Source organism: Tursiops truncatus, chromosome 1, assembly GCF_011762595.2.
Source record: "Tursiops truncatus isolate mTurTru1 chromosome 1, mTurTru1.mat.Y, whole genome shotgun sequence".
In the NCBI taxonomy this organism is placed as follows: Eukaryota; Metazoa; Chordata; class Mammalia; order Artiodactyla; family Delphinidae; genus Tursiops; species Tursiops truncatus.
Genome location: NC_047034.1, coordinates 29,649,135 through 29,664,808, shown reverse-complemented (window position 1 = coordinate 29,664,808; position 15,674 = coordinate 29,649,135). Strand labels below are relative to the sequence as shown.

The following is a 15,674-nucleotide window of genomic DNA, read 5'->3' as shown; positions in this document are numbered from 1 at the left end:
TTCCCTTTATTAGAGTTCTTAAATTCTAAGAATGCTTGAAGATGTAGGGTTTTTTTTTGGTTGTTATTGATTTTGTCTGCCCAGAACGCCTTTCCTTCCTTTTTCTAGTTTAAAGAGTGACGAAGGGAGAGTAAATGCCATTCCTCATTGATCTTTTCAGAGAGTGACTCACAGTGCAAAATTTTATCAAGTGGGACATCCCCTAGAGCTGTATCAGCTGTGGGGAAGAGCATGATTTTCTTTCACAGAAAATTTTCTACGCTGCACAATTTGGAGGAGAGGCATTCATATTCTTCAACTCACCTTTCGAATGGAATATAAAATATGGCCATAGCAATGAGCAATGACACCCACAGGTACCACCATGCAGTCAAGAAATAAGAAAAGCACAAAGGAGGAGTCGCTGGTGTCCTTGGATTTCCAATCCACAGCACAGCCTAGTACATGCACATCCAGGATATACCTGTGTCAGCCCAGGAGAGGTGACCCTGACCTCACCAGCGAGTATAGCCAGATGTACGTAATAGCCCTCCAGGCCCAGGAAAAACTGATCACTCTGTTATGGATCATGCCAATATAACGTTCACAGGCCAGTGTAGTTAGGGTGATAATGGAAAAAATACCTGCAAGAAGAGAAAGTGGGACAGCATAGCACAGCACTGTGGGGTTGTGGGAGAAGACAGGCAGAACAGAGCAATACATTCTCCGCTGGCAATACCTTACAGAGTATCTGGAACCAACAAGGTGCTCTAAAAGCCAAAATACCTTAATAGAGATAACGCCTCACAGTCCCCAGGAAACTCAGTTGGAAACATGTTTACTCATAAAGAAAATGTGGAATGGAAAATGGCATGTGAGTTATAGCAGGACAAAAATAAAAGCTCTAAAATCAGCTCTAGCCCAATGGTACAGCTGTTGTGTTAAATTTTCTGCCAAAGAGAAACTCTGGAGCATTTCAAGAAGAGTCACTAAAAAAAAAAGTCTCTTTTGGTTTTGACTTCTCTCAGGTATCTGACTCGGCTATAGAGGTAAAGTCAAAGTGGGTTCCACAAATGTGAACTGACCAAAGTGATGGTAAAATTACACAAGAGCTGTCCTAACCTACCTACTAGCAGCGTCAGCCTATGAACTTTCACATGCAAGACTGCTGACAGAGATGGAAGTCTTCTGTGCTCCTGTGTCTTCATCTATACTTTTATTTTGCAACAAATAGGCTTTAACAAGAGTATCCATTTATTTCTCTGCCTCTCCCGAGAGAGCAATTTATTCACTCAATAATTTATATATTTCATATATTAATTTGCTTATTCATTAACTGCATGTGTCAATAACGGTGCTAGAAAATTGACGTGAAGTGGTGAGTGAAACAAGGTTTTGTGGAACATATTACAGTCCAGTGGGTAAAAGAGAAGAGATAATAACAAACCAAAAAGCAAAACAAGTAAATTAGTGAAGTGCTATGAAGGAACGAGACGGTGCAGAGATAGAGAATAATGTGAGGTGAGGCAGGAGAGGGCATAAAGGGAAATGTGGACAGGGTGTCAGGAAAAACCTCATTGTGCTCAGAGCTGAAATCGGGAACCAACATTGTGATGTAAGAACACAGGAGTTTACTGAATTTTCCCTTCTTATTATTTAGTTCAAAGCAATAAGAAATTTAAAAAATATAATATAGTTTTTGACCATAACTGTGTCTTAGCAAGCACAATGGGCTTCAAGTCCTGAACTCAGTTGCTATTATTCAGTACCATGACCAGTTAGTACAGACCTAGAGAGAGCAAGCCTTGCATTCCTCAGGCCCTCCCAACAGCACGGGTATATATAAGTAGCAGGCTTAGTCACACTGACTTAGTCTTGGATGGTGACCCATTTGAACTGACCTAAACTACATCTCTTTGTTGCAAAATATATGTCAGCCTCTTTTTTTTTTTACTAGCGAATTTCAATCCTGAGTCCAAATTACTTTCTATATTCTAATTGATTCCCAGATCACACCCCAGGAGGATGAAAATGCACGGATAATCTTACAACAATGTTACATGTACTTTTTAACTGATGTTAAGCCTAATTCTCTATTCCAGGTGACACTATGGGCAGGAAAGGGGAAGGTGACTGTTGCAAACTGGGCATCAGTTATGAGTCAAGCCCCATGGTAATCACTCTATATATAGTATTCCTTTGTTTTGGAAAAAGAGGTCCATGGCTCCAGAGGGTAAGAGATGGTGGAGACAATTTTGAGAACCCAGGACTGACTTCAAAACTTGATTTTGTTGTTACACAGCCTATTGTACTACAGGGCAACTTCTATTACCCTACAACTTCTATAGGGCTAGTGTGATGTCCCTGCTCCCCCTATAAAGCTGTGAATTGATCATGTATGTATTAAGTGCCTCTTACTCTGCTGAGTAGGTCTTGTAGGAGAAATCAGAGACATGTGGTCCCTACCTTCAAGGGGACTACAATATGCTTATAAAGCCAAGACTAACTCATATGCAACATTTAAGGGCAATGTAAGATGGGCAATGTAAGATGATACGTAATCATATGTTAAGTTTATTGTGCAACAACAAACCAGAAAAATGAAATCCCACTGGATTGTTTTTTGGGGATGGCTTCATGAAGAGGTAAAAGTTAAGTTGGATCTGAAAAGATGGACTACGTGTTAAGAAACAAAAAGTATCAGGGAGGGCATTTCTGACTGGAAGGAGAACTTCTACAAAGGCAAAGCAATCCTCTTTGAATTCGTGTAAGAACCTCTAAGACTCCAGACATGTGGAGAGGTAGAAATGTTAGTCATTACCAGGCTTGTACACATCTGACCATGCCTTCTGTCACTGTCTGTGGTCCACAATAGGGGTCTTCAATCTTTTTTCTAGTGTTTTTCCTAATAGAATTTTGAGAAACTATGTATACTCTCACATTTTTAAAGAGATATATTTAAATTCTTTTTACCTTAAGTTTAAAGACTCATGCAATGTAAATATAATTTTAATAGAGAAGAACGTTCTGTATTCTATTACAAGTTAATCGCTAAAGGGATATTGCCTATAAGCTTAAACAGTACATAATGACCCATCTCTGGGAACACTGACTTCCAGGTAATGAGCATTAAACTAAAATAACTTTGTTTAGCTCACAGGAAACATCCTGACTAGGCCTACCTGTGAATGACTGCAGGAAGGAAGAAATTAACACATCCCCTCCAGAGGCTGACTGGAACCAGGAAAGGTTTGACTTTACTCCCTCCCCTTTTGGTATAAAAGAAGCCTGAATTCTAACTCAGACAAGATGGTTCTTTGGGACACAAGTTCACCATCTTCTCAGTCTGCTGGCTTTCAAATAAAGTCACTATTTCTCGTCCCAAAAACTCATCTCTCAATTTATTGGTCTGTTGTGCGGTGAGCACTATGAGCTTGGACTCAGTAACATAAACATTGAAAAATATATTACTTTACTCTTTAAATATATCCAATGATTCATAAATGTTAGTAATTCCATAAACATATTTGTATCTATATTTGCATATATATATACTTACATGTCTATACACAAAAATCCACACATGTAGATGATTAATCATTTAAACTCATACTTCCCTTAAAAATTTTTTATAGCAGTTTATTTATTTTAATTTTATCTTTTTATACAGCAGGTTCTTACTAGTTATCTATTTTATACATGTTAGAGTGTATATGTCAATCCCAATATGCCAATTCACCCCACCACCACCACTCCCCACCCCACTTTCCCCCCTTGGTGTCCTTATATTTGTTCTCTACATCTGTGTCTCTATTTCTGCCTTGCAAACAGGTTCATCTGTACTATTTTTCCAGATTCCACATATATGCATTAATATACCATATTAGTTTTTCTCTTTCTGACTTATTTCACTCTGTATGACAGTCTCTAGGCCCATCCACGTCTCTACAAGTGACCCATTTTCAATTATTTTTATGGCTGAGTAATATTCCATTGCAAATATGTACCACATATTCTTTATCCATTAATCTGTCAGTGGGCATTTAGGTTGCTTCCATGACCTGTCTATTGTAAATGGTGCTGCAATGAACATTGGGGTGCATGTGTCTTTTTGAATTATGGTTTTCACTGGGTATATGCACAGCAGCGGGATTATTGGGTCATATGGTAATTCTAGTTTTAGTTTTTTAAGGGACGTCCATACTGTTCTCCATAGTGGCTGTATCAATTTACATTCCCACCAACAGTGCAAGAGGGTTCCTTTTTCTCCACACCCTCTCCAGCATTTGTTGTTTGTAGATTTTCTGATGATGCCCATTCTAACCAGTGTGAGGTGATACCCCATTGTAGTTTTGATTTGCATTTCTCTAATAATTAGTGATGTTGAGCATCTTCTCATGTGCCTCATGGCCATCTGTATGTACTCTTGGAGAAATGTCTATTTAGGTCTTTTGCCCATTTTTTGATTGGGTTGTTTGTTTTTTTGATATTGAGCTGCATGAGCTGTTTATATATTTTGGAGATTAATCCTTTGTCCATTTATTCATTTGCAAATATTTTCTCCCATTCTGAGGGTTGTCTTTTCATCTTGTTTATAGTTTCCTTTGCTGTGCAAAAGTTTTTAAGTTTCATTAGGTCCAAATTTTTATTTTTGTTTTTATTTCCATTACTTTAGGAGGTGGGTTAAAAATGATCTTGCTGGGATTTATGCCAAAGAGCGTTCTTCCTATGTTTTCCTCTAAGAGTTTAATAGTGTCTGGTCTTACATTTAGGTCTTTAATCCATTTTGAGTTTATTTTTGTGTATGGTGTTAGGGAGTGTTCTAATTTCATTCTTTTACATGTAGCTGTCCATTTTACGCATCACCACTTATTGAAGAGCCTGTCTTTTCTCCATTGTATATCCTTGCCTCCTTTGTTATAGATTAGTTGACCATAGGAGCGTGGGTTTATCTCTGGGCTTTCTATCCTGTTCCATTGATCTATATTTCTGTTTTTGTGCCAGTACCACATTGTCTTGATTACTGTAGCTTTGTAGTATAGTCTGAAGTCAGGGACTCTGATTCCTCCAGCTTCGATTATTTCCCTCAAGATTGCTGTGGTTATTCGGGGTCTTTTGTATCTCCATACAAATTTTAAGATTTTTTTGTTCTAGTTCTGTAAAAAATGCCATTAGTAATTTGATAGGGATTGCACTGAATCTGCAGATTGCTTTGGGTAGTATAGTCATTTTCACAATACTGATTCCTCCAATCCAAGAACATGGTATATCTCTCCATCTGTTTATGTCATCTTTGATTTCTTTAATCAGTGTCTTATAGTTTTCTGAGTACAGGTCTTTTGCCTCCTTAGGTAGGTTTATTCCAAGGTATTTTGTTCTTTTTGTTGCAATGGTGAATGGGATTGTTCCCTTAATTTGTCTTTCTGATCTTTCATTATTAGTGTATAGGAATGAAAGAGATTTATGTGCATTAATTTTGTATGCTGCAACTTTACCAAATTCATTGAGTAGCTCTAGCAGTTTTCTAGTAGCACCTTTTGGATTCTCTATGTATAGTATCATGTCATCTGCAAACAGTGAAAGTTATACTTTTTCTTTTCCAATTTGTATTCTTTTATTTCTTTTTCTTCTCTGATTGCTGTGGCTAAAACTTCCAAAACTATGCTGAATAATAGTGGCAAGAGTGGACATCCTTGTCTTCTTCCTCATTTTAGAGGAAATGCTTTCAGTTTTTCACCACTGAGAATGACTTTTGCTGTGGGTTTGTCATATATGGCCTTTATTATGTTGAGGTGTGTTGCCTCTATGCCCACTTTCTGGAGAATTTTTATCATAAATGGGTGTTGAATTTTATCAAAAGCCTTTTCTGCATCTACTGAGATGATCATATGGTTTTTATTCTTCAGTTTGTTAATATGGTGTATCACATTGATTGATTTGTGTATATTGAAGAATCCTTGCATACCTGGCTAAATCCCACTGATCATGGTGTATGAGCCTTTTAATGTGTTGTTGGATTCTGTTTGCTAGTATTTTGTTGAGGATTTTTGCATCTATATTCATCAGTGATATTGGTCTCTAATTTTCTTTTTTGTAATATCCTTGTTAGGTTTTGGTATCAGGGTGATGGTGGTCTCGCAGAATGAGTTTGGGAGCATTTCTTCCTCTGCAATTTTTTGGAAGAGTTTGAGAAGGATGTGTGTTAGCTCTTCTCTAAATGTTTGATAGAATTCACCTGTGAAGCCATGTGGTCCTGGACTTTTGTTTGTTGGAAGATTTTTAATCCCAGTTTCAATTTCATTACTTGCGATTGGTCTGTTCATATTGTCTATTTTTTCCTGTTCAGTCTTGGAAGGTTATACCTCTCTAAGAGTTTGTCCATTTCTTCCTGGTTGTCCATTTTACTGACATAAAGTTGCTGGTAGTAGTCTCTTATGATGCTTTGTATTTCTGTGGTGTCCATAGTAACTTCTCCTTTTTCATTTCTAGTTTTATTGATTTGAGTTCTCTCCCTCTTTTTCTTGATGAGTCTGGCTAAAGGTTTACCAATTTTGTTTACCTTCTCAAAGAACCAACCTTTGGTTTTATTGATCTTTGCTATTGTTTTATTTATTTCTATTTCATTATTTCTGCTCTGATCTTTATGGTTTCTTTCCTTCTACTAACTTTGGGTTTTCTTTGTTCTTCTTTCTCTAGTTCCTTTAGGTGTAAGGTTAGATTGTTTATTTGAGATTTTTCTTATTTCTTGTGGTAAGATTGTATTGCTATAAACTTCCCTTTTGGAACTGCTTTTCCTGCATCCCATAAGTTTTGGATCATCGTGTTTTCATTGTCATTTGTTTCTAGGTATTGTTTGATTTTCTCTTTGATTTCTTCAGTGATATTTTGGTTATTTAGTGACATATTGCTTAGCCTCCATGTGTTTGTGTTTTTTATATTTTTTTCCTGTAATTGATATCTAGTCTCATAGTGTTGCAGTCATAAAAGATGCTTGATATGATTTTAATTTTCTTAAATTTCCTGATGCTTGATTTGTGACCCAAGATGTGATCTATCCTGGAGAATGTTCTGTGTGCACCTGAGAAGAAAGTGTAATCTGCTGTTTTCGGATGGAATGTCCTATAAATATCAATTAAATCTATCTGGTCTATTGTGTCATTTAAAGCTTGTGTTTCCTTATTAATTTTCTGTTTGGATGATCTGTCCATTGGTGTAAGTGAGGTGTTAAAGTTCCCCACTCTAATTGTGTTACTGTCGATTTCCTCTTTTATAGCTGTTAGCAGTTACCTTATGTATTGTGGTGCTCCTATGTTGGATGCATACATATTTATAATTGTTATATCTCCTTGGATTGATTCCTTTATCATTATGTAGGGTCCTTCCTTGTCTCTTGTAACGTTATTTATTTTAAAGTCTATTTTATCTGATATGAGTATTGCTACTCCAGCTTTCTTTTGATTTCCATTTGCATGGAATATCTTTTCCCATCCCCTCACTTTCAGTCTGTATGTGTCCCTAGGTCGGAAGTGGGTCTTTTGTAAGCACCATATATATGGGTCGTATTTTTGTATCCACTCAGCAAGCCCCTGTCTTTTGGTTGGAGCATCTAATACACTCACATTTAAGGTATTTATTGATATGTATGTTCCTATTACTATTTTCTTAATTGTTCTGTGTTTGTTATTGTAGGTCTTTTCCTTCTCTTGTGTTTTCCACTTAGAGAAGTTCCTTTAGCATTTGTTGTAGAGCTGGTTTTGTGGTGCTGAATTCTCTTGGCTTTTGCTTGTCTGTAAAGTTTTTAATTTCTCCGTGGAAACTGAATGAGATTCTTGCTGTGTAGAGTCATCTTGGTTGTAGGTTCTTCCCTTTCATTTCTTTAAATATGTCATTCCTCTCCCTTCTGGCTTGTAGAGTTTCTGCTGAGAAGTCAGCTGTTAACCTTATGGGTGTTCCCTTGTATGTTATTTGTCATTTTTCCCTTGTTGCTTTTAATAATTTTTCTTTGTCTTTAATGTTTATCAATTTTGATTGCTATGTGTCTCGGCATGTTTCTCCTTGGGTTTATCCTGCCTGGTACTCTCTGCACTTCCTGGACTTTGGTGGATATTTCCTTTCCCATGTTTGGGATGTTTTCGACTATAATCTCTTCAAATATTTACTCTGATCCTTTCTCTGTCTCTTCTCCTTCTGCGACCCCTATAATGTGAATGTTGGTGCATTTAATGTTACACCAGAGGTCTCTTAGTCTGTCTTCATTTCTTTTCATTCTTTATTCTTTATTCTGTTCTGCAGCATTGATTTTCCTCCATTCTGTTTTCCAGGTCACTTATCCATTCTTCTGCCTCAGCTGTTCTCCTGTTGATTCCTTCTAGTGTATTTTTCATTTCAGTTATTGTATTGTTCATCTCTGTTTGTTTGTTCGTTAATTCTTCTAGGTCTTTGTTAAACATTTCTTGCATCTTCTTGATATTTGCCTCCATTCTTTTTCCAAGTTCCTGGATCATCTTCACTATCATTATTATGAATTCTTTTTCTGGAAGGTTGCCTGCCTCCATTTCATTTAGCTGTTTTTCTGGGGTTTTATCTTATCGTTTCAACTGGTACATCATCCTCTGCCTTTTCATTTTGTCTGTCTTTCTGTGAATGTGGCTTTCATTCCACAGCCTGCAGGATTGCAGTTTTTCTTGCTTCTGCTGTCGGCCCTCTGGTGGATGAGGCTATCTAAGAGGCTTGTGCAAGCTTCCTGATGGGAGGGATTGGTGGTGGGTCGAGCTGTTTGTTGCTCTGGTGGACAGAGCTCAGTAAAACTTTAATCCACTTGCCTGCTGATGGGTGAGGCTGAGTTCCCTTCCTGTTGGTTGTTTGACCTGAGGCAACTCAGCACTGGAGCCTACAGGCTCTTTGGTGGACTAATGATCGACTCTGGGAGGGTTCATGGCAAGGAGTATTTCCCAGAACTTCTGCTGCCAGTGTCCTTGTCCCGGCAGTGAGCCACAGCCACCCCCCACCTCTACAGGATACCCTCCAACACTAGCTGGTAGGTCTGGCTCAGTCTTCTATGGGGTCACTGCTCCTTCCCCCTGGGTCCTGATGCACACACTACTTTGTGTGTGCCCTCCAAGAGTGGAGTCTCTGTTTCCCCCCATCCTGTCAAAGTCCTGCAATCAAATCCCACTAGCCTTCAAAGTCTGATTTTCTGGGAATTCCTCCTCCTGTTGCAGATGCTTAGTTTGGGACCTCTGACTTGGGGCTCAGAACCTTCACTCCAGTGGGTGGACTTCTGTGGTATAACTGTTCTCCAGTTTGTGAGTCACCCACCTAGTGCTTATGGCATTTGATTTTATTGTGATTGTACCCCTCCTACCATCTCACTGCAGCTTCTCCTTTGAAACTTTGGATGTGGGGTATCTTTTTTGGTGAGTTCCAGTGTCTTCCAGTTGATAATTGTTCAGCAGTTCTGATATTCTTCTCTCCTAAAATTTTTATCCCAGTGTAATATATTCATATGGTGAAAGATTTTAAATTATTTCCCTTATTCTTTTCTTCAACAAAAATATATTTGGAAATTGATTTTAAAATTTTCTGGATAGTAAGCCTCTAAGTGTTAAGAAAATCTGTCTTATAGATTATGTTTTCACTACAATTTATATCAGCATACAATTGATCAAAATATTTTGTTAAATATTAAAAAGAAAAAATTACAAATACATATATCAAAATGATAAATACAGCTGTCCCTCACTGCAAAGAATATATCTATCCATGGTTATTATTACCCATGCCAAAATAATGTAAGGTAAATTCTCCTCCTATTTTTCTTCTTTCTGAAGTTAAAGAGAGATTTCTTGATCATATATAAATCCAGATGGTAATGGAAGTTTTATTACAGTCAATTTTTATTAATTTTAAGAATATGTTTCTATATTGAATTACTTAAACTCTTCTGAGTTTATGTGCCAAAAATCAGTGTTTATTTTCAAAAGTTATTTTTAGTTATTTACCAACTACCATTCAATTTTATTAAAACAAATAATTGGAAACAACCTGAGTGTCATTCACTTCATCAAGATCTTCATCAATATTTTAAATTGTCCCTTTGCCATCCTGAATTTTCCTCCCACACCCCCCACTGGTAATACTCCACAGTTAAAGTTTATCTGAGAAAGGTTAGGAGCTTGCCTTTCTGTGTAAAGCGGGAGAAAGCTGATTGAAAAAGGGAGTGTCTGGATAGTAAGTATGATTTCTAGGAAGAATACAAATGGAAGCTGAGAACTTAGAAACTGATTCTCATAAACCTATCCTTGCAGAGCCATTGGAAAGAGTTTATATTCCTCTAGCAGTATGCATACTCCAATTTGAAGACAACAGACTATAAAATCTAATCTCATTGTCATATTATCAAGACTGCTTACTACTGTGAGGTATCACCTCACACCAGGCAGAATGGCCGTCATCAAAAATTCTACAAATAATAAATGCTGGAGAGCATGTAGAGGAAAAAACCTCTCCTACACTGTTCGTGGGAATGTAAGTTGGTGCAGCCACTATGGAGAACAGTATGAAGGTTCCTTAAAAAACTAAAAACAGAACTGACATATGATCCAGCAATCCCACTCCTGGGTATATATCTGGAGAAAAACATAATTTGCAAAGATACATGCACCCCAAAGTTCATAGCAGCACTATTTACAATCTCCAAGATAAGGAAGCAACCTAAATGTCCATCGACAGATGAATGTATAAAGAAGATATGGTATTTACTCAGCACTATTTACAATCTCCAAGATAAGGAAGCAACCTAAATGCCCATCGACAGATGAATGTATAAAGAAGATGTGGTATTTACTCAGATATTTACTCAGCCATAAAAAATAATGAAATAATGCCATTTACAGCAACATGGATGGACCTAGAAATTATCATACTAAGTGAAGTAAGCCAGACAGAGGACAAATATCATATGATATCACTTATATGTGGAATCTAACAAAAATGATACAAATGAAATTATATACAAAACAGAAATAGACCCACAGACATAGAAAAGAAACTTATGGTTACCAAAGGGGAAAGGGGGAGAGGGATAAATTCTGAGTTTGGTATTAATATATATATACTACTATATATAAAATAAATAACCAACAAGGACCTACTGAATAGCACAGGGAACTATGCTCAATACTTTGTAATAACCTATAAGGGAAAAAAATCTGAAAAAATAATATATGTATAACCGAATCACTTTGCTGTATACCTGATACCAACACAACACTATAAATCAACTATATTTCATTAAAAATTAAAAAAACCCAAAAACAAAACAAAACAAAACAAAAACTGGCCTCTTTGATATTGCTGTTCCCTCTGCCTGCAATTCTGACAAAGATCTCATAGTCTGAAGGAGAAGACAGACATGTAACCAAATAATTATAAGAATGTGATCAGTGCTAAAACTGAGCTGTATTTGGGGAGCTGGAGAATGCAATGAAGGAAGTACTTATCTCTTTGCCAGAGGAAATACTGGGGAAGATTTTAAGAGAAAACAATATTTGAATTGATGCATGGGAGGGAGTTTATCAAGCTGACAAGGGTGAGGATATTTCAAGGCCAAGGATATAGTGTATACAAAAGCATGGACATGAAAAGAGGTATTCAAATGTTAACTCCATGCATCAGTTTGGGTCCAGTAAAGTTCTTTGTGATATAACTTGATTATGCACTATTTACAACATTTATCAACAAACATACATCATGCACACACAATATACCAGGAACTGTGCTACGTAATGGAAAAACAAAGACAAATTATAAACAGAGGAATAAATAATTATGAAACAATTTGATAAATTCTATGATATAGGAATGTTTTTGAGGCCAAAGTCCTGGATTCAATTCCAATTTCTATACATAAATACCATGACTCTGGGAAAATTAATTAACATTTCTGAACCTCAATTTGCTCACCAGTAAAATAGGAATAATTTTACCAAAACACTGTCTCATTGTGTGTGTTTGTGTGTGCCCGTGTGTGTATTAAATGAGAATATAAATGTAGTTAGTAAAGTGGTAGCATATAAAGTATTATTATTTAATAGCTGAGTATCTGGGAGCAAAATTGCTTTAAGTGGTAGAAAATTGTCAGAAGGCACAGGAGTGTGTAGAACTCTGGAGCTTAAAAACGAGTTTATTAATAATATGTACAAAAGCTGAGAACCAAATCATTTTCCCTCTTTGGCCACTAGAGGTCCACATTGAACAGCTTCAATGGCCTAGACTCTGGGTAAGCAAGTTTACACTAAATAGAATAAGTGTTTAGAACAGGTATTGTTTAATCATGCCCCAGATCTGTTAATTCCTATGTGGTAGATAAAGTTAATATGACACAGTTCATGCATTCAAGGAGCTCATGCTCCTTGAAGGTGGTATAAGAAGAAACTCCAAGTGTGATAGTAGGAGAAGGAATATACATACAATTCAGGAGACTTTTCTCTGGGAAGCAGGCACGATCTGAATCTTGAATATGAATACCTTTTAACCAGGCAAAAAAGGAGGGGGTGGGGGAAAGGACTGTCAATTGTATTCCAGGAAGAGGGAACAGTTTATGTAAACACATGGAGACCTGACAGAACTTACACTATTTGGGTTCCTACAAATAATTCAATATGGTAGAAAAAGAGAGAGAAGTGAAATAAGAGAGAAGTGAAAGAGCAGGGACTCTCCCAGGAAGACCCTTAAACATCAGGCGAGGAGTTTGAAATGTATCCTGAGGGCTCTGAGGAGGCTTTAAAATGTTGTTGTTCTCTTCTACCACTGTACAAGTCTAGAGAATTTTGTTTTATTTTCTTTTGGTTTTGCTTTTGCTGATTTCCCTTATGGAAAGTTCTTTCTGACTGCATTATGGAAAAAGGCTTAGGGTGAGAGACAAGTCTGGTAATTGAGAAACCTACTGGAGCAATACAATCATAGTGATGGGGGACGGAACTAATGCAGTGACACTGAGGAAGAAGAGATGAGAAGTGTCCATAAGCTTTATGGGTGTGAATCTTTGTTGATGTGGGAATGAATGAAGAAGAATCAAATGATGGATAGTTGATCTGGAGAGGAAATTGGAGAGAGAGAGATTTGGGAGAGAAGATGATTAGGGGATAAAGCACTTCATCATGGATTCTCTGGTGATTTTTGAACAAATCACTCAGTGCTCTGTGTTTCAAATTCTCTACCTATAAATTGGGGCAAACTTTAAAAACCTGACTTGTGGCAGATAAAATCTTACAGATCATATGGTAAAAATCTTTCAAACTAAGTGGGTATACATTTTTTCCAAGCAATAAAAATTCCAGTTTTGTTCATTCAAAAACATTTATTGATTTGCAAAAGTTTCAAAAGATGTAGTTTATTTCAGTCCACATAAAGCTACTTGAAGTTGCTTAATAAAAATGCTTCTTTATTACGTAACTGGTGGTTTCTACTCATACTTGAACAACATTAGAGGAAAACAGTGCATTTAATATGCTTGAAAAAGTTTGCACTCTTAGGAGAGTAACCAATTCTTCTTTGAAATCTTGTTTATGTTGCTTATTTGTTGAATAAGATTTCCCACCTCTTTTAATTTAATTAGCAATGATAATTTCAGCCACTAACACAGAGTGCTTACTATGTGTCAGGCACTGTTCTAAGCAATTTACCTTTGTTATTTTATTTAATCCTCACAACTCTGTGAGACACGAAGAAATTATCATCCCCATTTTGCAGATGGTGAAACTGAGGCAAAAATAACTTACCATGGTCACAAGTTAATAAATAACAGAGCTGAGATTCAAATCAGTCTGCTTCCAAAGTCCATGCTATGCTATACTCATCTTCTAATTTCCTTTTAAAAATTATAAAACAATTTTATACTATTGAAGTAGGCTTTGCAGAAAGCATATTTAATCCATCTGTTATCTACTACATATGTTCTGTAACTGTGTCTACTTTTGATATCAGAAGAGGTAATTTTTAAAACTCAACTTTTTTTTTTAGTTGAAGAATTTTAAAGGAAAATAGAGATGACCATTGTATAATGTTTCCCAGCCATTGGAATGAGCAATTCCATTTGATCGATAAAAGCAGTCCTCTGAAACACCAAAATGATGGTTGGTTTTTAGAATACATATTTTAGGCATTTATCCGATGTCTATATTAAGAAGAAAGAAATTAACGTTAGTTAATGATTCTTTCTTTATAACTGCTTCCTTCCCTTTATGAAATGCCATTTTCCAACTATTTGTTCCAAAAACAAATTTATTATTCTTCATGTTTAGTATTCAAAGACTCAGTTCCATAAGAAACCCAGCACAGCATAAAACTCTTTCCATGGGTTAACAAAATTATGATTTCATGGGCTTCCCTGGTGGTGCAGTGGTTGAGAGTCTGCCTGTCGATGCAGGGGACACAGGTTCATGCCCCAGTCTGGGAAGATCCCACATGCCATGGAGCGGCTGGGCCTGTGAGCCATGGCCCCTGAGCCTGCGCGTCCGGAGCCTGTGCTCCGCAACGGGAGAGGCCACAACAGTGAGAGGCCCGCATACGGCAAAAAAAAAAAAATTTCAGGTAAGCAGCTTAACTGAGATTTACTTTTGACTGCCATGTAGCCACCAAATGCTTGCTGTGCATTAAGAATTGGGAGCACCCTCACCAAAAGGGCCAATGACTCCTCAGAAGAGAGTGATTCAACACGGCAGTCTCAGATTGTGGTCTGTGGACTAGCTTCTCACTGTTTAAATGTCTGTATTATCGTCTCAGTTGTCCTCACTCATGCAACACTTCACTGTGTTGGGGTTCAGGGAGGGCCACCCCAAAGTGTGCCTCAATGGCACATTGATTATTTTGAACTAAAGTTACTTAAGAAATGGCCAACACAAGAGGAACACTAACCATCTCCTCTGTCTTCCTGAAAGCAGGACATAAATCTCTCATGTGAAAGGTGTGCTCTCTGCATCTAGAGGGAGAAGGATACCTTGTCACCAGAGATAGGGAATTCAGGCCAAGAAGACTGTGTAAACAAACCTTGTTACTTCTTCCATTTACTACCCCCAGCCCAAACTGTGTTTAGATTTTTCACTTTATTGGGCACCCCAAAACTTTGTCCTCTCAATTTCTCTCAAATTTATTGTTTCTTTGTCTAAAAAAGCATAAAAGCTGCCTGTTTGGGTCACTCCTTGGTCTCATTTCTATGAGACCTTTATGTAAATGATTAATATTTTTTCTTTTTCTTCTGTTAATTCATTTTGTGTCAACCTTATTGTTAGTCCAGCGACAAAAACTCCAGACGGGTAGAGGAGGGAAATTCCCCCTTTCATGACTAGTGGTATTTCGTATACATTGAAAAAAGGAGTGCATTTTTTTCCCCATTAAATCTAGTGACTTTTTTTAATAGGGGAGGCAGGGGGAAGTAGTCGTTGACGCAGGTGGTAAAACACAGCGGATTGTCTGTGTGTGTGTCCCCTCCTCCTGGGCTACCTTGGGCATCTGCACAGTAGCCTGGAAATCATTCCAGGCTCATCTCCGCCCTGCAGTCTTTGATTCATTCAATATCATCACTTCTCAGCCTCTGACCTCTCTGGCTTCAAACTTGGCTCCTTGATTTCCTACAGCCCCATTTGGACAGATAACCCAATTTTAGACTGTTTCCTTTGCCTATTATTTGAATTTAA

The 15,674-nt window shown here is 37.2% G+C and overlaps 1 protein-coding gene across 1 annotated transcript in view; it reads right to left on the bottom strand.

The window, feature by feature from the left end:
• OPN3 (opsin 3) overlaps positions 1-15,674 on the bottom strand; it is a 59,347-nt gene that overhangs the window by 16,964 nt on the left and 26,709 nt on the right. The window contains 1 exon segment of the mRNA XM_033855994.2: positions 304-623. Within this exon segment, the coding sequence (XP_033711885.1) occupies positions 304-623 (320 nt within the window).